Source organism: Callithrix jacchus, chromosome 11 (assembly GCF_049354715.1).
Source record: "Callithrix jacchus isolate 240 chromosome 11, calJac240_pri, whole genome shotgun sequence".
Taxonomy (NCBI): domain Eukaryota; kingdom Metazoa; phylum Chordata; class Mammalia; order Primates; family Cebidae; genus Callithrix; species Callithrix jacchus.
Window position 1 is genome coordinate 34610825 of NC_133512.1, and position 26956 is coordinate 34637780.

Genomic DNA, 26956 nt, shown 5'->3' on the forward strand with positions numbered 1-26956 from the left:
CTCCTGACCTTGTGATCCGCCCACCTCAGCCTCCCAAAGTGCTGGGATTACAGGTGTGAGCCACCATGTCCAGCCCATATTGCTGTTTAAATATTGATTCTCTTTTTGTTATGTGACCTAGGGAAGCCTCTGCGTATAAGACAGATTTTATTGATTTTAGCATTTGTTAAAAATGTTAAAAGATGCCACAGTAGGCTGGGCATGGTGGCTCAAAACCTGTAACCCCAACACTGGGAGGCTGAGGTGGGCAGATCACTTGAGCCCAGGAGTTTGTGACCAGCTTGGACAGCATGGTGAAACCCCATCTCTACTAAAAATATGGTGGCATGTACCTGTAGTCGCAGCTACTTGGGAGGCCATGGTGGGAGGATTGCTTCAGCCAGGGAAGCAGAGGTTGCACTGAGCCAAGGTCACACCTCATAAGCTAAAGAATAAGATTGGAGGCAGGTTATAAAAAAAACCTGTGGCACCTTGTGAGCAACCTTGGCTAACTGCAACCACTGCTGCTGCCTAGGCTGAAGCAATCCTCCCACCTCAGCCTCCAAGTAGCTGGGACTACAGGTGTATGCCATCATGTTTTTGTTTTTGTTTTTGTTTTTTTTGAGACAGAGTCTGTCACCCAGGATGGAGTGCAATGGCATGATCTCAGCTCACTGCAACCTCCGCCTCCCAGGTTCAAGCAGTTCTCCTGCCTCAGCCTCCTGAGTAGCTGGGATATACCTGGCTAATTTTATTTTATTTTTTTATATTTTAAATAGAGACGGGGTTTCACCTTGTTGGCCAGGATGGTCTCAATCTCCTGACCTCGTATTACCCCCATCTCAGCTTCCCAAAGTGCTGGGATTACAGGCGTGAGCCACAGCATCCAGCTTTAATGTTTTTATTTTTAAAGAGAAGTGGTCTCATTATATTGCCCGAGTGGGTCTTGAACACTTGGGCTCAAGTGATTCACCCACCTTAGCCTCCCAAAGTGCTGAGATTACAGGCATGAGCCACTGTGCCCCAGCCCAATGCTACAGTTTTAACAATGATCAAAACAAATATGAGCTTGGTGTAGTGGCTCACAGCTCTAATTCTAGCACTTTGGGAGGCTGAGGCAGGCAGAACACTTGAGGCCAGGAGTTCAAGACCAGCCTGGGCAACATGGCAAAACCTGTCTCTACTAAAAAATACAAAACTTAGCCTGGTGTGGTTACAGACAAATGTAATTCCAGCTACTTGGGAGCTGAGGCACAAGAATCACGTGAACCTGGGAGGCAGAGGTGGCAGTGACCCAAGATTGTACCACTGCACTAAGACAGAGTGAGACTCTCAAACACACACACACACACACACACACACACACACACACACACACACGGGGTTTGTTTTATTTGTTTGTTTGTTTTTGAGACGGAGTTTTGCTCTTGTTACCCAGGATGGAGTGCAATGGCATGATCTCGGCTCACCGCAACCTCTGCCTCCTGGGTTCAGGCAATTCTCCTGCCTCAGCCTCTGGAGTAGCTGGGATTACAGGCGTGAGCCACTACGCCCGGCCACACACGGTTTTTAATCATGTTTTATAGCCAAAAGCAGTATTCACAGAGGTATTTCTTGGGAATAAAAGCCCTGGTATTCTCTTTGGTGCCCAGAGTTAGTCACTTTAAAATTCTTGGTGTTTAGGCAGGGCGCAGTAGCTCACGCCTATAATTTCAGCACTTTGGGAGGCCAAGGCGTGTGGATCACGAGGTCAAGAGATCGAGACCTTCCTGGACAACGAGGTGAAACCCCGTCTCTACTAAAAATACAAAAATTAGCTGGGCATGGTGGTGCGCGCCTGTAATCCCAGCTACTCGGGAGGCTGAGGCAGGAGAATTGCTTGAACCCAGGAGGCGGAGGTTGCGGTGAGCCAAGGTCATGCCATTGCACTCCAGTCTGGGTAACAACAGCGAAACTCTGTCTCAAAAAAAAACAAAAAATTCTTGGTGTTTATTGCCTTTTAGTCACAGGGATGTGCTTTATTTATTTATTTTACCTGTCTCATTTAACAGTAGGGATGCATCTTAGCATTTTTATACTGCTGCTCAGCACAGTGCTTCATCATTTTAATTTGTTGGAAAAGTTTTGTTGATTTGGGCAGTGCATTAATAGAAGAGTAGTTAGTTTTGAGAGTTCTGTGAAAGCGTTCTTGGTTATGTATGTAGTGAATAAGAAGGCAAAGCAAATAAAGGAGCCCCAGAGAAAAGAAAAAGAAGGCAAAGCAGAATACCGTGGGAGTCAGTAAAATGAGATATGAAGGCAATTTTGCACAAAAGGGATGTTCTTTCTTTTCTGTTTTTTAAGCCATTCAGTTTGTATTAAAGTGTCCTGGAAAATAGTTACTCAAACTAATGCAGAATTTTTACATTTTTCTGCAGTAGTGGTGGTGGTGGTGGAGGAGGCGGCGGCGGTGGAGGTGGAGGTGGTGGCAGACGTCGAGATTCTTACTATGATAGAGGTTATGATCGTGGGTATGACAGATATGAAGACTATGATTACCGGTACAGGTAATGTTTTAACTTGAGCTTTCTGTTCTTAATTAGATGATAGTAGTGTTACTTGGCACGTTTATGTTTGATACATACAAATGAAAACTTGGTTTTTAAAATAGATTATATATGATGCTTTGGGAACAGAGGTTAACTGTATATGTCACTGTTTTGTTGTGCCATATACTTTCTGTTCTCATTGGCCCAAAGAGAACTGAATATTAAGTAGTTATCATCTTAGGGTACCTTATTATTTTGAATGTTGAGAAATTTTTACTTTCATCTGCCTCAGTGGAGTGATTATATAGTATGCTAAGTAATCTTTCATTTCTTACAGAAGACGATCACCTTCTCCTTATTATAGTCGATACAGATCACGATCACGATCTCGTTCCTACAGCCCAAGTATGTGAACTTTGATTTGTAGCATTAAAAAACCTCATTTCTAATTAATGGCTTACTTTAGAATATTAGGGGAGAAGGTGGAAGGTGGCAGTTAATAGTTGGAAAAATACTAGGCATATTAAACTATAATTGTTACTTTTTTGCTTTTTTTCTTTTAGGACGCTACTGAAAACGGAATGGTTGCAATTAAGGACATTTTTCCTCTTTTTTTTTTTTTAAATTCTGAGATTTCCCCAAGCTTCGGATTCTTCCTACTCGTTAAGAAAAAAAAAAAGCTTTGGTTTATTTAGCATCTACACTTTTGTCAATTGTGTTGCTGTTTTCCACCCTTTTTATTATACTCTTAAAGATGTAATTGTCATTTTGAATAGTTAAATGTCTTGAGTATAACAGGAACTCCAGTGTTACCCTTTGTATTTTTATTATTATTATTATTATTTTTTGCTTTTGCCGAGATAAACTTCTGGCTAATCAAATAAGGAAAAAATTGTGTTTTTATAGCTTCTTTTGTGTTAGATATTGTATTAGAGATCTGCATTTATGAGTAGCTCATTTTTTAACTTTTTTTTTGGGGAATATAGTAACATATGAAGTAATTCATTCATGTCAGGTTTGTCTGGGGTGGCATGGAACAGTCAGGTAGTTGAGTGTAGAAAGTTTGAAGCTATAGAAGAAAACACTTGGATACATCTTTTGAAGAACGGGATTTTTGAACCCTAAAAATTAAGTCTTTTTTTTTTTAAGAGATGAAAAGCTTGTGGGCTCCTGTAAAACATGCTGTATTTGAAATACATCTGTTAAAACTTAAAAACTGAAGTGTGATTTTTTTTGTTGTAAAATTTATTGAAGTTTATTACCTTAATTAGTGAAGGATAGCTCTTATTTATTACCTAGAGCAGTTGTATAATTTGCTGTTAGAAATTTTGGTATTGAGACAGTGGATAAAGCAGGTTATCATATAGTATAGAGTCCTTAGAAGATACCTGTGGGGAAAAGTAGTCTCAAATAAAAGTTAATTTCTTTGAAAATGGGACTGTCTCTTTATTGTGGTACAATGGAGAAAATACAACAATTGAGGAACTGGTCTTTCTTTTTCCCTCACATTCCCCAGTACATATTTATTCAAAAGTTTACCCATCCTTGGGTTTAATTTTCCAAGGCGCCATACTGGAGTGCAGTGGTGTGACCTCAGCTCACTGCAACCTCCACCTCTTGGGTTCAGGCAGTTCTGCTGCCTCAGCCTCTGAAGTAGCTGGGACTACAGGTGCGTGCCACCATACCCAGCTAATTTTTTTGTATTTTTAGTAAGACAGGGTTTCACCATGTTGGCCAGGATGGTCTCGGTATCTTGACCTCGTGATTCACCCGGCTTGGCCTCCCAAAGTGCTGGGATTACAGGCGTGAGCCACCGTGCCTGGCCTAAAAAATGTATTTTTTTAACACCAGAATGTTATTTCATGTCTCTTCTTTGGTCTTTGAAAACCCTTATTTTTCTTGTCTTTTGGGGGAGAACAAATTATAAATATTGAGAATATTCAGTACTAGTACCATGCTGAAGGAAAGGTAGGTAGTTAATATCTTCACAAAGTCTGAATATATTCTAGTAGGAAACACACTTAAATGACCGTAATGTAAAATAAGAGGATGTTTCAAGTGACCTTTAAAAAAAGGTGTTAGGAGCCAGGCACAGTGTCTCAACACCTATAATCCCAGCACTTTGGGAGGCCGAGGTGGGCCGATCACCTAGGGTCAGGAGTTCAAGACCAGTCTGGCCAACATAATGAAACCCCATTTCTACCTAAAGTACAAAAATTAGTCAGATGCGGTGGCGGATGCCTAAGGAGGCTAAGGCAGGAGAATTGCTTGCACCTGGGAGGCGGAGGTTGCAGTGACCTGAGATCATGCTGTTGCACTCCAGCCTGGGCAACAAAGTAAGACTCCATTCTCCCCCCCCCCAAAAAAAGAAGGGCATGGTGGTTCATACCTGTATTCCCAGCACTTTGGGAGGTCAAGCAAGGTCACTCAAGCTTCAAGGTCAGGAATTGGAGACCACTCTGGCCAAAATGGTCTCAAAAGATGTTGGCCAGGCATGGTGGCTCACACCTATAATCCCAGCACTTTGGGAGGCTGAGACAGGAGGATCATGAGGTCAGGAGATCAAGACCATCCTGGTTAATCTGGTGAAACCCCATCTATACTAAAAATACAAAATAAAATCAGCTGGTTACCACAACTATAGGCACATGCCTATTGTCCCTGGAGTCCCAGCTACTCGGAAGACTGAGGCAGGAGAAAGGCTTGAATCCAGTAGACAGGTTGCAGTGAGCCAAGATTGCACCACTGGACTCCAGCCTGGGCAACAGCAAGACTCTGTCTCAAAAAAAGTTTTTTTTCAAAGACCTGTCCTTATGTTCGTCAGTTTGCTCCTTTCTGCCCGTGGACGCCAGCGAAGCAGCATCGTTAAAGTCTTTCTTCTCACTGCGATCATGTCTAAGTCAGATCTCCTAAAGAGCTGGAACAGCTGAGGAGCCTCTTCATTGGAGAGTTGAGCTTTGAAACAACCTATGAGAGCCTGAGGAGCCATTTTGAGCAATGGGGAACGCTCACAGACTGGTAATGAGAGATCCAAACACCAAGTGCTCCAGGGGCTTTGGGTTCATCATGTATGCAACTGTGGAGGAGGTGGATGCAGCCATGAAAGCAAGGCCACACAAAGTGGATGGAAGAGTTGTGGAACCAGAGAGCTGTTTCAAGAGAAGATTCTCAAAGACCAGGTGCCCACTTAACTGAAAAAAAATTGGTTGGTGGCATTAAAGAAGACACTGAAGAACATCACCTGAGAGATTATTTTGAACAGTATGGAAAAATTGAAATGACTGACAGAGGCAGTGGCAAGAAAAGGGGCTTTGCCTTTGTAACCTTTGACGACCATGACTCCGTGGATAAGACTGTCATTCAGAAATACCAGACTGTGAATGGCCACAACTGTGAAGTTAGGAAAGCCCTGTCAGAGCAAGAGATGGCTGGTGCTTCATCCAGCCAAAGAGGTCAAAGTGGTTCTGGAAACTTTGGTGGTGGTCGTGGAGGTGGTTCGGTGGGAATGACAACTTTGGTCATGGAGGAAACTTCAGTGGTCGTGGTGGCTCTGATTGCAGCCATGGTGGTGGTGGATATGGTGGCAGTGGGGATGGCTGTAATGGATTTGGTAATGATGGAGGCAATTTTGAAGGTGGTGGAAGTTACAGTGATTTTGGCAGTTACAACAATCAGTCTTCAAATTTTGGACCCATGAAGGGAGAAAACTTTGGAGGCAGAAGCTCTGGCCTCTATGGTGGTGGCGGCCAATACTTTGCCAAACCATGAAACCAAGGTTGCTATGGCTGTTCCAGTAGCAGCAGTAGCTATGGCAGTGGCAGATTTTAATTAGGAAGCAGCTTAGCAGGAGAGGAGAGCCAGAGAAGTGACAGGGAAGCTCCAGGTCACAACAGATTTGTGAACTCAGCCAAGCACAAGAGTGGCCAGGCCTAGCTGCTACAAAGAAGATATGATTTAGACAAATATTTGTGACTAACTGTATAACAGGTTATTTTAATTTCTGTTCTGTGGAAAGTGTAAAGCATTCCAACAATGCATTTTGATGTAGATTTTTTTCTTTTTCTTTTTTTTTTTTTGCACTCATGCTGTTGATTGCTAAATGTAATAGTCTGATCGTGACGGAAAAAAAAAGACCTGTCCTTTTTAAATATATTTTGTCACTAGGGAGCTGACCTCAGTAGTGTGCACCTGTAGTTACAACTACCTGGGACTCTGAGGCAGAAAGTGATTTTGAGCATAACTACTCAAAATAGAAATAAAAGCTTAGATATTTCTCAACCTCCATTTTTTCTGTTTACTATTAAGAGCTAAGTGTGGCTGGGTGCAGTGGCTCAGTCCTGTAATCCTAGCACTCGGAGGCCAAGGCAGGTGGATCACCTGAGGTCAGGAGTTCGAGACCAGCCTGGCCAACATGGTGAAATGCTGTCTCTACTAAAAATATAAAAATAGCTTGGTGTGGTGGTAGACGCCTGTAATTCCAGCTACTCAGGATGCTGAGGCAGGAGAATCTCTTGAACTCGGGAGGCGGAGGTTGCAGTGAACCGAGATCGCACAACTGCACCCTAGCCTGGGCAATAGAGCCAGACTCCACCTCAGAAAAAAAAAAAAAGATCCAAGTGTTTTCAACTGATGGGTAAGAAAAACTGCTGCTGTTGGTTCTCTTAACTCCTTACAACCGTGGTTCCTACTTAATCTTACTTGGGTCCAAGAGCCCTAAAATAAATCTGAAAAACCTGCAGTCTGTCTTCCGGGAAACACTTGTGTGAAAGTTGCTGGTGGTTTTGTGTTGAGACAGGGTCTTTGTCACGTAGGCTGGAGTGCAGTGGTGTGATCACAGCTCACTGCAGCCTCAACCTGCTGGGCTCACAGCAATTCTCCCACTTCAGCCTCCCAAATAGCTGGGTCTACAGGCACACGCCTCCACACCTGGCTAATTTTTGTATTGTTTTGTAGAGACAGGGCTTTGCCATGTTGCCTTGGCTGGTCTCAAACTCCTGGGCTCAAGAAAATTCATTTGCCTCAGCCTCAAACAAGTGTTGGGATTAAAGGCATGAGTCACCATGCGCTGCAAAGTATTTGGCTTTTAAATTATAATATTGTACATCGAATAAGATCTGTAAGAATATACACCAATCTAGGCCGGGCACGGTGGCTCATGCCTATAATCCCAGCACTTTGGGAGGCCGAGGCAGGTGGATCACAAGGTCAAGAGATCGAGACCATCCTGGTCAACATGGTGAAACCCCGTCTCTACTAAAAATACAAAAAATTAGCTGGGCATGGTGGCACGTGCCTGTAATCCCAGCTACTCAGGAGGCTGAGGCAGGGGAATTGCCTGAAGCCAGGAGGCAGAGGTTGCGGTGAGCCGAGATCGCGCCATTGCACTCCAGCCTGGGTAATGAGCGAAACTCCATGTCAAAAAAAAAAAGAAAGAAAAATACGGGATAGGCTGGGCGCGGTGGCTCACGCCTGTAATCCCAGCACTTTGGGAGGCCAAGGTGGGTGGATCTCGAAGTCAAGAGATGGAGACCACCCTGGCCAACATGGTGAAACCCCGTCTCTATAAAAAAAAAAAGAAAGAAAAATACAGGATAGGAAGCAGCATGTAGTAGTCTAGTGCCAGGCATTCCACAGGAAACCTTGTAGCAGTCCACACAGCAATACAGCTTAGGTCTGAGGAGACGTGAGATTCACATCATGCAAGTGCACGAGACACCTGTTTTTTTTGTTTGTTTTTGAGACAGAGTTTCGTCGTTGTTACCCAGACTGGAGTGCAATGGCACAGTCTCGGCTCACTGCAACCTCCACCTTCTGGGTTCAAGCAATTCTCCTGCCTCAGCCTCCCAATTAGCTGGGATTACAGGCATACCCCACCACACCCCACTAATTTTGTATTTTTAGTAGAGACGGGGTTTCACCATGTTGACCAGGATGGTCTCGATCTCTTGACCTGGTGATCCACCCGCCTCGGGCTCCCAGAGTGCTGGGATTATAGGCATGAGCCACGGCGCCTGGCCTGAGACATCTGGTTTTAAAAGTTTTATGACCCAGGGCCAGGTGCAGTGGTTCATACTTGTAATCCCAGCACTTTGGGAGGCTGAGGCGGGCAGATTCCCTGAGGTCGGGAGTCAAGAGCAGTCTGACCAACATGGAGAAACCCCATCTCTACTAAAAATACAAAATTACCCAGGCGTGGTGGCACATGCCTGTAATCCCTGCTACTTGGGAGGCTGAAGGAGAATAATCGCTTGAACCCGGGAGATGGAGGCTTTGGTGACCCGAGATCTTGCCATTGCACTCCAGTCTAGGCAACGAGAGTGAAACTGTCTCAAAAAAATATGAAAAAAAAAGTTTTATGACCTAGTACCCACAGGCATAGCTTCCAAGCTTCCTGACACATGCCTCTTACGTCATTGTACCTAAAATGCAGTATGTCCATTGGATACTTATAGTCTCCAGTCCAGATGCAATTTACCAGTGAAATCGTTTTTACCACAAGCAATGCTGTAACATAGTTGCCACATTATCCTTATCAGGGTGCTAGAGAAACGACTAGAAATTTAATGAAAGGCCAAATTCCCACACAGAAGGGGAAAGGGCTTATTAAACAGTTTATAGTAGTCCCTACAAGATTTGGGGCTGGGGTGGGGAGTTCAGTGAAATCATTCCAAAAAATCACACGGAAGAATATATTTAGGAATGAATAAACAATCAGGAAGAGTCCAGACTAGATCCAAGTACCTATGAAAACTGATGTAGGCTGGACGTGGTGGTGCATGCCTGTAATCCCAGCACTTTGAGAGGCTGATGCAGGAGGATCACTTGAGCCCAGGAGTTCAAGATCAGCCTGGACAACATAGTGAGATCCCCATCTCTACAAAAAATAAAAAATTAGCTGGGTTTGGTGGTGCATACCTGTAGTCCTAGCCACTCAGGAGGCTGAGATGGGAAGGTAAGTTGAGCCTGGGAGATACAGGCTGCAGTGAGCCATGGTCTTGCCATTGCACTCCAGCCTAGGTGACAGCATGAGACCCTGTCTCAAAAAAGGAAAGAAAACTTACATACTAATATGATAAAGGTGGCATTTTATTTTGTTTTTTTGAGGTGTTGTGACCTGGAAGGCATTCTATTTTCATGGGAAAATAACAAATCAGTAAAGGATGGTATATGGCTATTTGGAAAATAGACTCTTCTCTCATAAAATATTACAACAATACAAATTATAGGTGGGTTAATATATAAATGTAAAAAGGCTACACATTATTATTTGGCAACCATGATAATTATAGTTGATAAGGCAAGACTGCTGGGTACTAAGACTAGGATGTAAAAATTTCAGGAACAACAAGGAATTTATATAATCTGAAAATATATCTTCACAACATTACAAATAAAAAACATTGTAATTTTACACTGGAGAAATGTGGTAGATCAAACCATGTGATTAAAGTTAGTATCAACAGTAATGGGAATAATGGACAGCATGTACTTCCTGATGCACTAAAGACACTGGTGATATTTCACAAAAAATAGGTATCACTACTGCTATAATCAGAAAAAATCAGATATCCCCCAATTAGGAAGCAATCTATAAAGTAACTGACTTGTAAGTATAAAAAAATTAAATATTGTCTGAGCATGGTGGCTCATGCCTGTAATCCCAGCACTTTGGGAGCCTGAGGCGGGCCAATCATGAGTCAGCAGTTCGTGACTAGCCTGGCCAACATGGTGAAACCCTATCTCTACTGAAAATTCAAAAAATTACCTGGACATAGTGGTGGGAGCCTGTAATCCCAGCTACTTAGGAGGCTGAGGCGGGAGAATCACTTAAGCCTGAGAGGTGGAGGCTGCAATGAGCAGAGATCCCATCACTGTACTCCAGCCTGGGCAGAGCAAGACACAGTCTCCAAAAAGAAAAAAGGGAGAGAGAGAGCAAAATGGCTAACAAATGATTGTATAGCTCCCTATGATTGAAAACAATGAAACTTTTTTTTTTTTTTTTTTTTGAGATGGAGTTTCACTCTTGTTACCCAGGCTGGAGTGCAATGGCACAATCTCAGCTCACTGCAACCTCCGCTTCCTGGGTTCAGGCAATTCTCCTGCCTCAGCCTCCCGAGTAGCTGGGACTACAGGTGCACGCCACCATGTCCAGATTATTTTTTGTATTTTTAGTAGAGACGGGGTTTCACCATGTTGATCAGGATGGTCTCCATCTCTTGATCTTGTGATCCACCCGCCTCAGCCTCCCAAAGTGCTGGGATTATAGGCGTGAGCCACCGCGCTCGGCCTGAAACTATTTTTTAAATTATGTCTTAAAAAGAGTTTAAAAACTGTCCTGGTACGGTGGCTAACACTTGTAATCCCAGCACTTTGGGAGTCCAAGGCTGGAGGATCACCTGAGTTCAGGAGTTCAAGACCAGTCTGGCCAACATGGTGAAACCTCCATCTCTACTAAAAATACAAAAATTAGCCAGACGTGGTGATACATACCTGTAATCCCAGCTACTCAGGAGGCTAATGTGGGAGAAATCACTTGAACCTGGGAGGCACAGATTGCAGTGAGCCAAGATTGCACCACTGTACTCCAGCCTGGGTGACAGAATGAGACTCCATCTCAAAAAAAGAATTTAAAAAGAAAAACCCCAGATCATGACTTGTATTCAGTTATCATGTCTTCTCATTCTCCTTTAATCTGAAATATTCCTGTCTTTATCTAAATATTGATTTTGAGACGGAGGACAGAGACTTACTCTGTTGTCCAGGCTGGAGTGCAATGGCAAGATCTCAGCTCACTGCAATCTCCACCTCCCAGGTTAAAGTCATTTTCATTTTTGTATATTTTTTGTAGAGTCGGGATTTCGCCATGTTGCCCAGGCTGGTCTCAAACTATCCATCTGCCTCAGCCTTCCAAAGTGCTGAGATTACAGACGTGAACCACTGGACCGAGCTATGCCCCTCTTCAAAATCAGCTTTACTGAGGTTTAGTTTATACACATAAAATTGACATTTTTTAAACAAAATCTTCCTTTGAACACAAAAAGTTCACCATTTTGAGAGTAATATTGTAATGTTTTGATTAAATGTACACAGTCAGGGTTTACATTAATTTTTTTTCTGTAGCACAAGTCCAATAAAGGAAACGTTAATTTTTTTTTTTTTTTTGAGACGGACTCTCGCTGTTGTTACCCAGGCTGAAGTGCAATGGCGCGATCTCGGCTGACCGCAACCTCCACCTCCTGGGTTCAGGCGATTCTCCTGCCTCAGCCTCCTGAGTAGTTTGGATTACAGGCACGCGCAACCATGCCCAGCTAATTTTTGTATTTTTAGTAGAGATGGTCTCGATCTCTTGACCTCATGATCCACCCGCCTCGGCCTCCCAAAGTGCTGGGATTACAGGCGTGAGCCACCATGCCCAGCGAGGAAACGTTAATTTTTAATATACTTTGACAGCTACAGAGAGCAGAAATCTTTTAATGTAAGTTATTCTTTTTTTTGAGACAAGAGTTTCATTCTTGTTGCCCAGGCTGCAGTGCAATGGCACAATCTCGGCTCACTGCAACCTCCGCCTCTTGGGTTCAAGCCATTCTCTTCCCTCAGCCTCCCAATTAGCTGGGATTACAGGCATACACCACCACACCCCACTAATTTTGTATTTTTAGTAGAGATGGGGTTTCTTCTTGTTGGTCAGGCTGGTCTCGAACTCCTGGCCTCAGGTGATCCGCCTGCCTCGGCCTCCCAAAGTGATGTGAATACAGACGTGAGCCACCACACCTGGCTCATATAACGTATTCTTAGAACTTCTTTAGTACCTAATATATTTAAGTCAATACTATGAATTGACTTTCTTTCTTTCTTTTTTTTTTTTTTTTAGAAGATGGTGTTTCACCATGTTGGTCAGGCTGGTCTTGAACTCTCGACCTCAGGTAATCCACCTGCCTTGGCCTCCAAAGTGTTTGGATTACAGGCATGAGCCACCACGCCCGGCCAAATTGACTTTCAAGACAGACTGAATTGATGTAAAAAAGAATGTTAAATTATTTTTATTTTTTATTTTTTTAAGAGATGCGGTTTCTTCTTGTTGGTCAGCCTGGTCTCGAACTCCTGACCTCAGGTGATCCACCCGCCTCAGCCTCCCAAAGTGCTGGGATTACAGGTGTGAGCCACCACACCCCACCCAAGAATGTTAAATTATATTTTCCATTTTAAGTAAACGTTAACTAAATTAAGCCCTTTGTAACCTAAGGCTTACTCTACTTTTATTTATTTATTTATTTATTTTTATTACGACTAGTCAAGTGCAGTAGTGAGAAGGGGGGAAAGAGTAGAACAGGAGTTCAATCTGTAACTGACTGTGAACAATCAATTGAGGCAACTCACTACCTTCGGACCAGCCTCTACTTTTATTTATTTATTGGTAGACAAGGTCTTGCTCTGTCACCCAGGCTAGAATGCAGTGGTGCAATCACAACACTGTAGCTTTGGCTGGGCATGGTGGCTCACGCCTGTAATCCCAGCACTTTGGGAGGCCGAGGCAGGTGGATCACCTGAGGTCAGGAGTGAGACCATCCTGGCCAACATGATGAAACCCTGTCTCTACTAAAAATACAAAAGTTAGCTGGGCACGGTGGCACACCCTTGTAATTTTACCTAATTGGGAGGCTGACATGGGAGAATTGCTTGAAACCAGGAGTCCGATGCTGCTGTGAGCCAAGATCAAGCCACTGCACTCCAGCCTGGGTGACAGAGCAAAACCCCATCTCAAAACAAACAAACAAACAAAAAACAAAACAGTGCAGCCTTGAACTCCCGGCCTCAATCCATTCCCCTTTTTTAGCCTTCAGAGTTGCTAGGACTACTGGTGCTGCCACTACTCTCAGCTAATTGTTTAATTTTTTTTTTTTTGCAGTGACGGAGACTTGCTATGCTGCCCAGACTGGTCCTGGGTTCAAGCCATCCTCCCATTTTGGCCTCCCAAAGTGTTAGGATTATAGGTGTGAGCCACTGCACCCAGCCTATTCTACTTTTAGATAACAAAGGGTGTCATGATAAAACAAAGTGTTAACTGAAATTTTTTATCTTTTAGACAAATGTCTTGCTCTGTTGCCAGGCTGGAGTACAGTGGCCAATTTCAGCTCACTTCAACCTCTGCCTCCCGGGTTCAAGCTATTCTCCTGCCTCAGCTCCAAAAGTAGCTGGAACTACAGGTGGGTGCACCACACCCAGCTAATTTTTGTATTTTTAGTAGAGATGGGGTTTCACCACATAGGCCAAGGTGTTCTCGATTTCCTGACCTCGTGATCCGCCCGCCTCAGCCTCCCCCAAAGTGCTGGGATTACAGGCTGGAGTTATCGCGCCTGGCCCTTTTGGTTTGTTTGTTTTGAGACAGAGTCCCACTCTCTGTCGCCCAGGCCGGTGTGCAATAGCATGATCTTGGCTCACTACAACCTCCGCCTCTCAGGTTCAAGCAAGTCTCCTGCCTCAGTTTCCCGAGTAGCTGGGATTACGGGAGCACACCACCACACCTGGCTGATTTTTGTATTTTTAGTAGAGATGGGGTTTTCAATGTTGGCCAGGCTGGTCTCGAACTCCTGAGGTCAGGTGATCCGCCCACCTCAGCCTCCCAAGTACTGGGATTACAGAGTTGAGCCACTGCACCCGGCTTTGTGTCTATTTTTTCTTTCTAAGTTAAGTTAAAAGCTTCCATCAGATTCTAAAAGGTGTTCCTGGCCAGGCGCAATGACTCAGGCCTGTAATCCCAGCACTTTGGGAGGCCGAGGCGGGTGTATCACAAGGTCAAGAGATCGAGACCATCCTGGTCAATATGGTGAAACCCCGTCTCTACTAAAAATACAAAAAATTAGCTGGGCATGGTGGCACGTGCCTGTAATCCCAGCTACTCAGGAGGCTGAGGCAGGAGAATTGCCTGAAGCAAGGAAGCGGAGGTTGCGGTGAGCCGAGATCGTGCCATTGCACTCCAGCCTGGGTAACAAGAGCAAAACTCCATCTCAAAAAAAAAAAAAAAAAGTACAAAAATTAGCTAGGGCATGGTGGTGTGCACTTGTAATTCTCAGTACTCAGGAGTCTGAGACAGGAATCGCTTGAACTGGGAGGCAGAGGTTGCAGTGAGCCAAGACAGGGTCACTGCATTCCAGCCTGGGTGACAGAGCAAGACTCTATCTCAAAATACATATATATATAAAAGAAAAAGAAAAAACAACTTTATTCTTGGATAGAACATCACAGAGATGACAGTTCTTTCCAAATTAATGTATAAATTCAACACAACCCTTTCGTTCTATCAAGTTTTTAATTTTTATTTATTTATTTATTTTTTCTTTTTTGAGGCAGAGTCTTTCTGCTGCCAGGCTGGAGTGCAGTGTCAGGATCTCAGCTCACTGCAATCTCTGCCTCCTGGGTTCAAGTGATTCTCCTAAGTTTTTTGTTTTTTAGAGCAGTTTCAGGTTCATAGCAAATGTGAGTTTTTTTTCCCTGGAGATAGATAATACAATTCTATTATTAAACATTTTCTAATTTTGGTTAGCTATGGTGGCTCACACCTATAATCCCAGCACTATGGGAGGCCAAGGTGGACTAATCAGTTGAGGTCAGGAGTTCGAGACCAGCCTGACTAACATGGTGAAACCCTGTTTTGACTAAAAATAGAAAAATTAGCCAGGTGTGGTGGCAGACGCCTGTAATCCCAGGTATTTGGGAGGCTGAGGCAGGAGAGTCACTGGAACCCAGGAGGCAGAGGTTGCAGTGAGTTGAGATCATGCCATTGCACTCCAGCCTGGGCGACAGAGTTAGACTAAAAAAAAAAAATCTAATTTTTAGGGAATGAAAAATAATATAATTCTAAATTTTATATGCAAAATTAAACCTGTTGGAATAGCTAGGAAAATGTTTGAGGGGAAAGCTACAAAGAAAGACCATCCTTACCAGACATTAAAACATACTGTAAGACCTCACAGGGCCAGGTGTGGTGGCTTACCTATAATCCCAGCACTTCAGAAGTTCAGGGCAGGCAGATTGCGTGAGCCCAGAAGTTTGAGACCAGCCTGGGCAACATGACAAACCCAGACGCTAAAAAAATACAAAAATTAGCCAGGCCTGTGTTCCCAGCTACTGGGGAGGCAGGAGGTAGGAGGATTGTTTGTGTCTGGGATGTCAAGGCTACAGTGAGTTGTGATCATGCCACTGCACTCTAGCCCAGGTGACCCTGACTCTAAAAAGTAAAAATAAAAAGAGATTTCATAATTAGAACAGTAGCATTTTTGTCTATGAATAGGCAGGCAGATCAGTGGAAGAGAAAGCATAGAAGTAGACTGATATATGTACGGAAAATTAATATTTAATAAAGATAGCCTTCTGAAATCATTGGAGAAATGATGAATGTTTTAAGAAATGATGTTGGGTTTTCCACCATCTTTCCGTGCCACCACAATGGTGTGCATGAATGTCCTGGCTGATGCTCTCAAGAGCATCAACAATGCCAAAAAGAGAGGCAAACACCAGGTGCCTTTTAGGCCGGGCTCCAAAGTCATTGTCCGGTTTCTCACTGTGATGATGAACCACGGTTACATTGGCGAATTTGAAATTATTGATGATCACAGAGCTGGGAAAATTGTTGTGAACCTCACAGGCAGGCTAAACAAGTGTGGTATGATCAGCCCTAGATTGGATGTGCAACTTGAAGATCTAGAAAAATGGCAGAATAATCTGCTTCCGTCCTGCCAGTTTGGTTTTATTGCATTGACAACCTCAGCTGGCATCATGGACCATAAAGAAGCAAGTCGAAAACACACAGGAGGCCGGGTGCAGTGGCTCAAGCCTGTAATCCCAGCACTTTGGGAGGTCGAGGCCGGTGGATCACAAGGTCAAGAGATCGAGACCATCCCGGTCAACATGGTGAATGAAACCCCGTCTCTACTAAAAATACAAAAAATTAGCTGGGCGTGGTGGCGTGTGCCTGTAATCCCGGCTACTCGGGAGGCTGAGGCAGGAGAATTGCCTGAACCCAAGAGGCAGAGGTTGCAGTGAGCTGAGATCGCGCCATTGCACTCCAGCCTGGGTAACAAGAGCGAAACTCCATCTCAAAAAAAAAAAAAAAAGAAAACACACAGGAGGGAAAATCCTGGGATTCTTTTTCTAGGGATGTAATACATATATTTACAAATAAAATGCCTCATGGACAGAAAAAAAAAAAAAGAAAAAAGAAATGATATTGGGACAGCTGATGACCATACATTTAAATACAGAATAATGCAGTGATATAAATGCAATTAATAAAACCATGCCACTATGTAAATTTCTTTATAACTTGGATGTGGGAATATCCTTTCCAAACACTAAAAATCTAGTTACAATAAAAGAGACTGATAATAGAAATAAAAACTGACAAACACCATAAACAAAATCAGAAGAGAAATGATAAACTAAAGAAAATATTTATAAACATATATCACAAATAAAGGGTGCTCCCTACACATGTGTGCACACCATATATATATGTAGGTGTATATAGCGTACACACATATACACAAACATACACATGTACATACAGTCTCTCTGTCTCTTGAAAATAAAAGCTGGGCTGGGTATGGTGGCTCACACCTGTGATCCCAGCACTTTGGGAAGCTGAGGTGAGAGAATTGCTTGAGCCCAGAAATTGGAGACCAGCCTGGGCAAAATGTGACATCCTATCTCTAATAAAAATAAATAAGTAAATAAATTAGCCAAGCACGGTGGCACACACCTGAAGACCAAGCTACCTGGGAAGCTGAGGTGAGATAATCGCTTGAGCCTGAAGATCAAGACTGCAGCAAGCCATGATTTGCCACTGTACTGCAGCCTGGATGACAGAGTGAGACCCTGTCTCAAATGAATAAATAAATAGGCTGACCATTTTTTTGTTCACAAGCACAATGCTTGAATTTTCATGCTCATGTGAGATATATCTCCTTTGAACCTTGTTACACCAGCAAGTTACCTGTCTGATGTGAAAAGAAAATAACGGAGAAAAAACTGTGTGTATATATATGTTTGTGTGTGTGTATATGTGTGTGTGTGTGTGTGTATATATATATATATACACACACACACACACACACACACACACACAGGGTGGGAAAGAAAAAGGTAAAGCTTTATACAGGTGAGTGCCAGTTAATAAATGTACAAATGATAGAATTAGAAAATCAGGCCAGACACGGTGGCTCACTTCTATAATCCCAGCACTTTGGCAGGTCGAGGTGGGAGGATCATTTGAGGTCAGGAGTTTGAGACCAGCCTGGCCAATATGGGGAAACCCTGTGTCTACTAAAAACACAAAAATCAGTCAGGCGTGGTGGTGTGTGCCTATAATCCCAGCTACTTGGGAAGCTGAGGCAGGAGAGTCACTTGAACCAGGGAGGTGGAGGCTGCATTGATATCACGCCACTGCACTGCCGCCTGGGAGAGAGAGCGAGACTCCATCTCAAAAAAAAAAAAGAAAAATTAGAAAATCATTTTTTTACAATTCCCAGTATAATAACAGATTCACACAACGTTTATCAACAGATTCCATAGCCATTGGGCAAACAGTTAATGGAGAAAAGGATATTTGCATGGACTCAAAGTATCATGCCAGAGGTTACTAATTATTAAAAAAAAAAAAAAAAAAGAATAGCTGGGCAAGGTGGCTCATGCCTGCTGCAATCCCTGCACTTTGGAAGGCTAAGGTGGGTGGATCATGAGGACAGGAGTTCCAGACCAGCCTGGCCAACATAGTGAAACCCCATCTCTACTAAAATTATAAAAATTAGTCAGGTGTGGTGGCGGGTGCCTGTAGTCCCAGCTACTCAGGAGGCTGAGGCAGGAGAATCACTTGAACCCGGGAGATGGAGGTTGCAGTGAGCTGAGATTACGCCACTGCACTCCAGCGTAGGCAACAGAGCGAGACTCTGTCTCAAAATACATAAATAAATAATAAATAAAAGAATATTTGTGGCCAGGCGCGGTGGCTCAAGCCTGTAATCCCAGCACTTTGGGAGGCCGAGGCGGGTGGATCACGAGGTCAAGAGATCAAGACCATTCTGGTCAACATGGTGAAACCCTGTCTCTACTAAAAATACAAAAGTTAGCTGGGCATGGTGGCGCACGCCTGTAGTCCCAGCTACTCGGAAAGCTGAGGCATGAGAATTGCTTGAACCCAGGAGGTGGAGGTTGCGGTGAGCCGAGATCTCACCATTGCACTCCAGCCTGGGTAACAAGAGTGAAACTCTGTCTCAGAAAAACAAACAAACAAAAAAGAATATACAAGATGATTTAGGAGTGAGGTGTCATGATGACTGCAACCTTCTATCAAGGAGTTCAAACAAACAAGGAAATAGGGCTTAGACACACAGAGATAAACCAAAAAGGTATATGGGTGTTCACTGTATGATTATTTCAATTTTTGGTAAGTATACATTTATTTAAATACAAATTAAAATACCCAAGCCTATAATTTGAAAAAGGAGCCGACTGTGGCTAAATCATATTCAATTATGATAAAACAAAACATTAGAAAAAGTTTACCTTTAAGTAAGTGCAGTGGTGCAATCTCAGCTCACTGCAAACTTCACCTCCCAGGTTTAGGTGATTCTCCTGCCACAGCTTCTTGAGCACCTGGAATTACAGCCATACATCACCGTGCCCAGCTAATTTTTGTATTTTTGGTAGAGATGGGGTTTCACCATTTTTGGCCAGGCTGGTCTCAAAATACTGACCTCAAGTGATCCACCCGCCTCCACCTCCCAAAGTGCTGGGATTATTCTTTTCTTCTTGAGACAGAGTCTTGCTCTTTCGCCCAGGCTGGAGTGTAGTGGTGCAATCTCAGCTCACTGCAACCTCCACCTCCCCGGTTCAAGCAATCCTTCTGCCTTAGCTTCCAGAGTAGCTGGGATTACAGGTGTGTGCCACCACGCCTGGCTAATTTTTGTATTTTTTTGATACAGATATGGTTTCACCATGTTGGCCAGGCTGGTCTCAAACCCCTGACCTTAAGTGGTCCACCCACTTTGGCCTCCCAAACTGCTGGGATTACAGGCATGAGCTATTCTGCCTGGACCTCGCCCTGCCAGAACTAGTAAGCATGCCTTCAATCTTGAGATGTTTGGGAGGGGAAAAAAGTCACCTCCCAAAAAATAGTAGATAGTGAGCTTCCTGTGGCCCCTCACTGCCAATTCCTCTATGACATGATAAACGAAGAAACCTCTGGATGAAAAAAAAAAAAAAAACAATACCCAAGTGCGGTGGCTCACGCCTGTAATCCCAGCACTTTGGGAGGCTGAGTCAGGTGAACCACTTGAGGCTGGGAGTTCGAGACCAGCCTAACCAACATGGAGAAACCCCATCTCTACTAAAAATACAAAATTAGCTGTGTGTGGTTGCACATGACTCTAATCCCAGCTACTTGGGTGGCTGAGTCAGGACAATGGCTTGAACCCAGGAGGCGGAGGTTGTGGTGAGCCAAGATCACTCCATTGCACTCCAGCCTGGGCAACAAGAGTGAAACTTCTCTCTCAAAAAATAAAAATAAAAATAAAAAATATTCTGATACAAGTATTCTTTTGAAAGCAATTATGGCTCACGCCTATAATCCCAGCATTTTGGGAGGCCAAGGCAGATAATTTGAGGTTGGGAGTTCAAGACCAGCCTGGCCAACATGGTGAAATCACGTCTCTAGTAAAAATACAAAAATTAGCCAGGTGTGGTGGCAGGTGCCTGTAGTCTCAGCTACTCGGGAGGCTGAGGCAGAAGAATCACTTGAACCCAGAAGGCAGAGGTTGCGGTGAGGGGAGATGGACTCCAGCCTGGGCAACAGTGCGAGACTTTGTCTTAAACAAAGAAAAAGAAAAAGAAAAGAAAAACCACTGTAGTATTTTCATATCGAGGACCTCATTTATGACATTCACAAAGATTTAGATACATTCCTAAACAAAAGCTTTAAACTAGGACATTAAAGAAAACTAAGAGCTGGTCTGAGTGCAGTGGTGTTTACAACTAATTGATCACAACCAGTTACAGATTTCTTCATTCCTTCTCCACTCCCACTGCTTCACTTGATTAACCAGAAAGGAAGAAGGAAGGAAGGCAAGGAGGGAGAGGAAGAAGAAGGGGAAGGAGAAGAAGAAGGAGTGGAGAAGAAAGAAGAAGAAGACAGAGGAGGAGGAGGAAGAGGAAGAAAGCTAAGAGCAGCTTGGGAACTTTAGAGGCTGGGTGTGGTGGTTCACCCCTGTAATCCTAGCACTTTGGAAGGCTGGGGAGGGAGGATCATGAAGTCAGAAGATTGAGACCACCTGGCTAACATGGTGAAACCCCTCTCTACTAAAAATACAAAAAATTAGCCAGGCGTGGTGGCATGTGCCTGTAGTCCCAGTTACTCAGGAGGCTGAGGCTGGCGAATCACTTGAACCCAGGAAGTGGAGGTTGCAGTGAGCCAAGATGGCACCATTGCACTCCAGCCTGGGTGACAAAGCAAGACTCAGTCTCAAAATAAATAAATAAATAGGCCGGGGCGCGGTGGCTCACGCCTATAATCCCAGCACTTGGGGAGGCCAAGGCGGGTGGATCACGAGGTCAAGAGATCGAGACCATCCTGGTCAACAAGGTGAAACCCCGTCTCTACTAAAAATACAAAAATTAGCTGGGCATGATGGTGCGTGCCTGTAGTCCCAGCTACTTGGGAGGCTGAGGCAGGAGAACTGCTTGAACCCAGAAGGCAGAGGTTGCAGTGAGCTGAGATCGTGCCATTGCACTCCAGTCTGGGTAACAACAGCGAAACTCCAACTCAATAAATAAATAAATAAATAAATAAATAAATAACAACATGAATGGCATTTATATGCTGCCTCTCAAGGGGCAGGCAAGGACCCACATTATGCATCCATGTCTCCTCCACAAGGCTCTGCACATTTTGGGGTATAAATATTTGTTGAATAAATAAGTAAACATTATTTCACCAAATGTTTTTTGATGACACTTACCAGAGAAAGAGTTGTAGGCTTCAAACAAATCCAGTTCGAATCATACCCAGTACATGCATGCCTTTACAGAAAAGTATATCTGCTATAGTCACTATTTTTAGAATCTAGGGATCATATAAATCTTTAGTTGTTATTGTTAGCTTACTTGCTAACAACACAATGAAACCAATGACATTTCACTACATTTTGAATGGTGCTAACTATTTCAAGTAACTCGTCATGAAATAATTGTAAAAATGAGGGATCCCAGCCTGGTATGGTGCTGTGTCTCTGTAATCCCAGCTACTCAGGAGACTGAAGTGGAAGGATTACTTGACCCCAGGAGTTTGAGGCCAGCCTGGGCAGCATAGCCAGCCCTCATCTCAAAACAAACAAACAAACAAAAGTATCCTATAGTAGCCAAAACATATGTTTTGCTACTGGAATTATGGCTATTTTATTTTATTTTATAAAGACGGGGTTTCACCATGTTGGTCAGGCTGGTTTTGAACTCCCGACCTCAGGTGATCCACCCACCTTGGCCTCCAAAGTGCTTGGATTACAGGCGTGAGCCACCACGCCCAGCCCTCTATAGCTATTTTAAAACAGAAGATGAAATAAATTTAATGTAACTTCCTAGAATTTCATTTAATATTACATGAGATTCTCAGCAATTCTACTTTTCAACTGGAGAATTACTGTTGAAGGTGTTTAGATTACAGATTGCTCTTTTTCAGGCCAGTTTTGCCATTTTTTTCTCTTCTTTTTTTTTTTGAGACGGAGTTTCCCTCTTGTTACCCAGGCTGGAGTGCAATGACCCGATCTCAGTTCACGCAACCTCCGCTTCCTGGGTTCAGGCAATTCTCCTGCCTCAGCCTCCTGAGTAGCTGGGATTACAGGCATGCGCCACTATGCCCAGCTAATTTTTTGTATTTTTAGTAGAGACGGGGTTTCACCATGTTGACCAGGATGGTCTCGATCTCTTGACCTCGTGATCCACTTGCCTCAGCTTCCCAAAGTGCTGGGATTACAGGCTTGAGCCACCGCACCTGGCGATATTTTCTCTTCAAATAAGACATTGTAAAAACCTCATGTTAACTCAGTGTATGTGTATGTTTGTGTGTGTGTCTATATGTTTTGTGTGGGTGGGGGGGAGGGAGTCTCATTCTGTCACCCAGGCTACAGTGCACTGGCATGATCTTCACTCAATCTCCGCCTCTAGTGTTCAAGTGATTCCCCTGCCTCAGCCTCCCAAGTAGTTGGGATTACCAGCTTGTGCCACCACACCTAGGTAATTTTTGTATTTTTAGTAGACACAGAGTTTCACCATGTTGGCCAGGCTGGTCTCGAACTCCTGACCTCAACTGATTAGTCCACCTTGGCCTCCCATAGTGCTGGGATTATAGGTGTGAGCCACTGCGCTCAGCCTTAATTCAGCACATTTTGCCAAATGTGAAAATAATCATCCATAGTAAGCCTCAAACTTTCTTTAATTTTTTTTTTTTTTGAGATGGAGTTTCGCTCTTGTTACCCAGGCTGGAGTGCAATGGCGCAATCTCGGCTCACCGCAACCTCCACCTCCTGGGTTCAGGCAATTCTCCTGCCTCAGACTCCTGAGTAGCTGGGGTTACAGGCACGTGCCACCATGTCCAGCTAATTTTTTGTATTTTTAGTAGAGATGGGGTTTCACCATGTTGATCAGAATGGTCTGTTTACCAGGATGGTCTCGATCTCTTGACCTCGTGATCCACCTGCCTCGGCCTCCCAAAGTGCTGGGACTACAGGCATGAGCCACCATGCCCGGCCACTAAACTTTCTTTTAAATAAAGTTCTACTCTCTATTATTATTTCTTTTCTTTCTTTCTTTTCTTTTTTTTTTTTTTTTTTGAGACGAAGTCTCACTCTGTAGCCCAGGCTGGAGTGCAGTGGCACAGTCACAGCTTACTGCACCCTCCACCTCCAAGGTCTAGTCTCCTGCCTCAGCCTCCCAAGTAGCTGGGATTACCGGCATCCACCACCACGCTTGGCTAATGTTTTGTATTTTTAGTAGAGATGAGGCTTCACTATGTTGCCCAGGCTGGTCTCCAACTCCCGACCTCATGATCTGCCCACCTTGGCCTCCCAAAGTACTAGGATTACAGGCGTGAGCCACCGAGCCTGGCCTTTTTTTTTTTTTGAGATGGAGTCTCACTCTGTCAGCCAGGCTGGAGTGCAGTGGCATGATCTACTGCAACCTCTGCCTCCCGGGTTCAAGCAATTCTCCCTGTCTCAGCCTCCTGAGTAGCTGAGACTACAGGCACTCACCATTAACGACTGGCTACTTTTTTTGTATTTTTAGTAGAGACACGGTTTTGCCATATTGGTCAGGCTGGTCTCAAACTCCTGACCTCAGGTGATCCACCTACCTCGGCTTCCCAAAGTGCTAAGAGGATTACAGGCATGAGCCACTGTGCCAGGCCTCTATTATTATTTCTTAAAAGGTAGTCCAGCTGGGCGTGGTAGTTCATGCTTGTAATCCCAGCACTTTGGGAGGCCAAGGCAGGCGGGTCATGAGGTCAAGAGATTGGGACCATTCTCGCCAACACGGTGAAACTCTGTCTCTACTAAAAATACAAAAATTAGCTGGGTGTGGTGGTGCACGACTGTAGTCCCAGCTGCTCGGGAGGCTGAGGCAGGAGAATTGCTTGAACCCAGGAGGCGGAGGTTGCAGTGAGCCGAGATTGTGCCACTGCACTCCAGCCTGGTGACAGAGTGAGACTCCGCCTCAAAAAAAAAGTCCAAAGCCAGGCATGGTGGCTCACGCTTGCAATCCCAGCACTTTGGGAGGCTGAGGCAGGTGAATCACCTGAGGCCAGGGGTTCGAGACCAGCCTGGCCAACATGGCAAAACCCTGTCTCTACTAGAAATAACAAAAACTACTGGGCATGGTGGCAGGCGCCTGTAATCCCAGCGACTCAGGAGGCTGAGGAAGGAGAATCGCTTGAACCCAAGAGGCGGAGGTTGCAGTGAGCCAACATCATGCCATTGCACAGCCTGGGCAACAAGAATGAAACTCCGTCTCAAAAAAAAACCAAAGTAGTCCATAAATGAAGTAATAAAAGTTCATGATGCTGTATCTGACATGGATGTACTGCTACTGACCAAAGCTTTTCATCACTGTTATATAAGTGAAACCATAAAGCTTCAAGATATTTTAGTTCTGAAAAATTGGTCTATATTCTCAATCTCAAAGTAACTGGGTTTTTATTGTTGCTGTTGGTTTTTCAAATGAGGTCACCACATGCCTTTTGGGGAGTGGGGTGGAGAATGTATTTGCACAAAAAACTCTGACATATGTATGCTCAATAACGTGTACTGATGACTTGCAGCATGGAAGGTTGGATGTTAGACAATATCATACATTTATTCGACAAATATTTACTAAGTATTTACTATGGGCCAAGCATAATTTAAGGTATTGGGAAAGTAACAGTGAACAACATATACACACACACACACACACACACACACAAACACACACACACATCCTTGCCCTCATGGGCAAGTTTACTTATATACAAAGATAAATCAGATCTTCTAATCAGTTTAGACACTAATAAAAAAGACAAGTGTGAAAATTACTTTTTTTTTTTTTTGATGCGGAGTTTCGCTCTTGTTACCCAGGCTGGAGTGCAATGGTATGATCTCGGCTCACCGCAACCTCTACCTCCTGGGTTCAAGCAATTCTCCTGCCTCAGCCTCTTGAGTAGCTGGGATTACAGGCACGCGCCACCATGCCCAGTTAAATTTTTGTATTTTTAGTAGAGACCGGGTTTCACCTTGTTGACCAGGATGGTCTCTATCTCTTGACCTCGTGATCCACCTGCCTCGGCCTCCCAAAGTGCTGGGATTATAGGTGTGAGCCACCATGCCTGGTGAAAATTTTTTAAAATGACAAATATTTTGCAAAAAACAAAGTGCTATATCAAATTCATACTTTAAAATTCTGAAATCAGAGGAGGAAAAGATTATTTTTAGTTGCAAGAATCAGAGAAGACTTCTTGGAAAATAATGACTTCATTTAGACAGGCCTATAAATGTAGTCTAAAGTATGGAAATACCTGGTACATAATTATTTTTAGTCAAGTTCACTATATTACAAAATAAAAGAACCAAGAAAAAGGAGAATTTAAAATTTGAAGTACACATTTGAATGTGTTATGGATATGGAAGACTTTCTTTTTTTTTCTTTTTTTTTGAGATGGAGTCTCACTCACTCTGTTGCCCAAGCTGGAGTGCAATGTCGAGATCTTGGCTCACAGCTGCCTCTCCCTCCCGGATTCAAGTGATTCTCCTGCCTCAGCGTCTGAAGTAGCTGGAATTATAGGCACCCACTACCACACCCAGCTAATGTTTGTAGTTTTAGTAGTGATGGAGTTTCACCATGTTGGCCAGGCTGGTCTGAAACTCCTGACCTCAAGTGATCCTCCTGCCTTGGTCTCCCAGAGTGTTGGGATTACGGGTGTGAGCCACTGTGCCCTGCCAGGAAGATTTCAACATGGAAAACATAATAGTTTATGAGTTAAAAGACAAATAAACCTAAGTTTGGTTATCTTCTTTGTTTTCAATTATTTGCTTTGATTTAGACTATAGTGGCTTTTCTCATTTAAAAAACTAAAAAAATTTGAAGTGGAATAAATGTCTTAAAAAATAAGAATCTCTTCTATATTTGCATTATTAATAACTTCAAACTAGCAGGGCCAGATTAAACAGCTTTTATTTTTATAAGCACCTGTGGCAATCGACTAAACAAGCTAAAAAAAGCTTTTCTGCTAAGTTATCATTGATGGTCTACATTTACTTTCATAAAATAAAATTAATATTAAATGAAATTTCCTTTTAATTTGCCAAGACTCTGAAAATTTTAGTCTTTGTAAAAATTTGAAATATCATAAGTCAAAGCACCAGCTAAATCTTTCAGTAAATTCCAATGAACTGCTTTTATTATTATTTTGCTTTACATTCTTTTAAATAAGTGAGAAAGAGGAAATGGCTCTTAAATCACTCAGCTTGCTCCATTAAGCTTCTCTCTCTCTTTTTCTTTTTTGAGACAGAGTTTCGCTCTTATTACCCAGCCTGGAGTGCAATGGCACTATCTTGGCTCACCGCAACCTCCGCCTCCTGGGTTCAGGCAATTCTCCTGCCTCAGCCTCCTGAGTAGCTGGGATCACTGGCACGCGCCACCATGCCCAGCTAATTTTTTGTATTTTTAGTAGAGATGGTCTCGATCTCTTGACCTCGTGATCCACCCGCCTCGGTCTCGCAAAGTGCTGGGATTACAGGCATGAGCCACCGCCTCCCAAAGTGCTGGGATTACAGGTGTGAACTACCGCGCCCCGCGCTTCTCTCTCTCTCTCTCTCTCTTTTTTTTTCACACAAAAGTTTTTAGTTTATTAACAAGCTTCTCGTGAAGAATCCACAACG

At 43.6% G+C, this 26956-nt stretch overlaps 1 protein-coding gene and 1 non-coding gene across 13 annotated transcripts in view; both read left to right on the forward strand.

Moving 5' to 3' along the window:
• Window positions 1-3940, forward strand: part of TRA2A (transformer 2 alpha homolog) — a 27838-nt gene extending 23898 nt beyond the window's left edge. For 11 of the 12 annotated variants that reach the window (XM_078342551.1, XM_078342555.1, XM_035253636.3 and 8 more), the window contains 3 exons: window positions 2397-2525; window positions 2845-2912; window positions 3071-3940. In XM_078342551.1, coding sequence (XP_078198677.1) covers window positions 2397-2525; window positions 2845-2912; window positions 3071-3081 — 208 coding nt within the window. In that variant the 3' untranslated portion in view covers window positions 3082-3940. Of the gene's footprint in view, window positions 1-1662; window positions 1838-2396; window positions 2526-2844; window positions 2913-3070 lie in introns of those variants that run through there. The other variant, XM_054237161.2, reaches the window with a different exon arrangement.
• Window positions 3941-17407: 13467 nt separating this feature from the next.
• LOC118144024 (small nucleolar RNA U13) lies at window positions 17408-17506 on the forward strand. Its single transcript, XR_004728491.1, has one exon. It is a non-coding gene; the product is annotated as a small nucleolar RNA U13 (small nucleolar RNA).
• Window positions 17507-26956: the final 9450 nt, after the last annotated feature.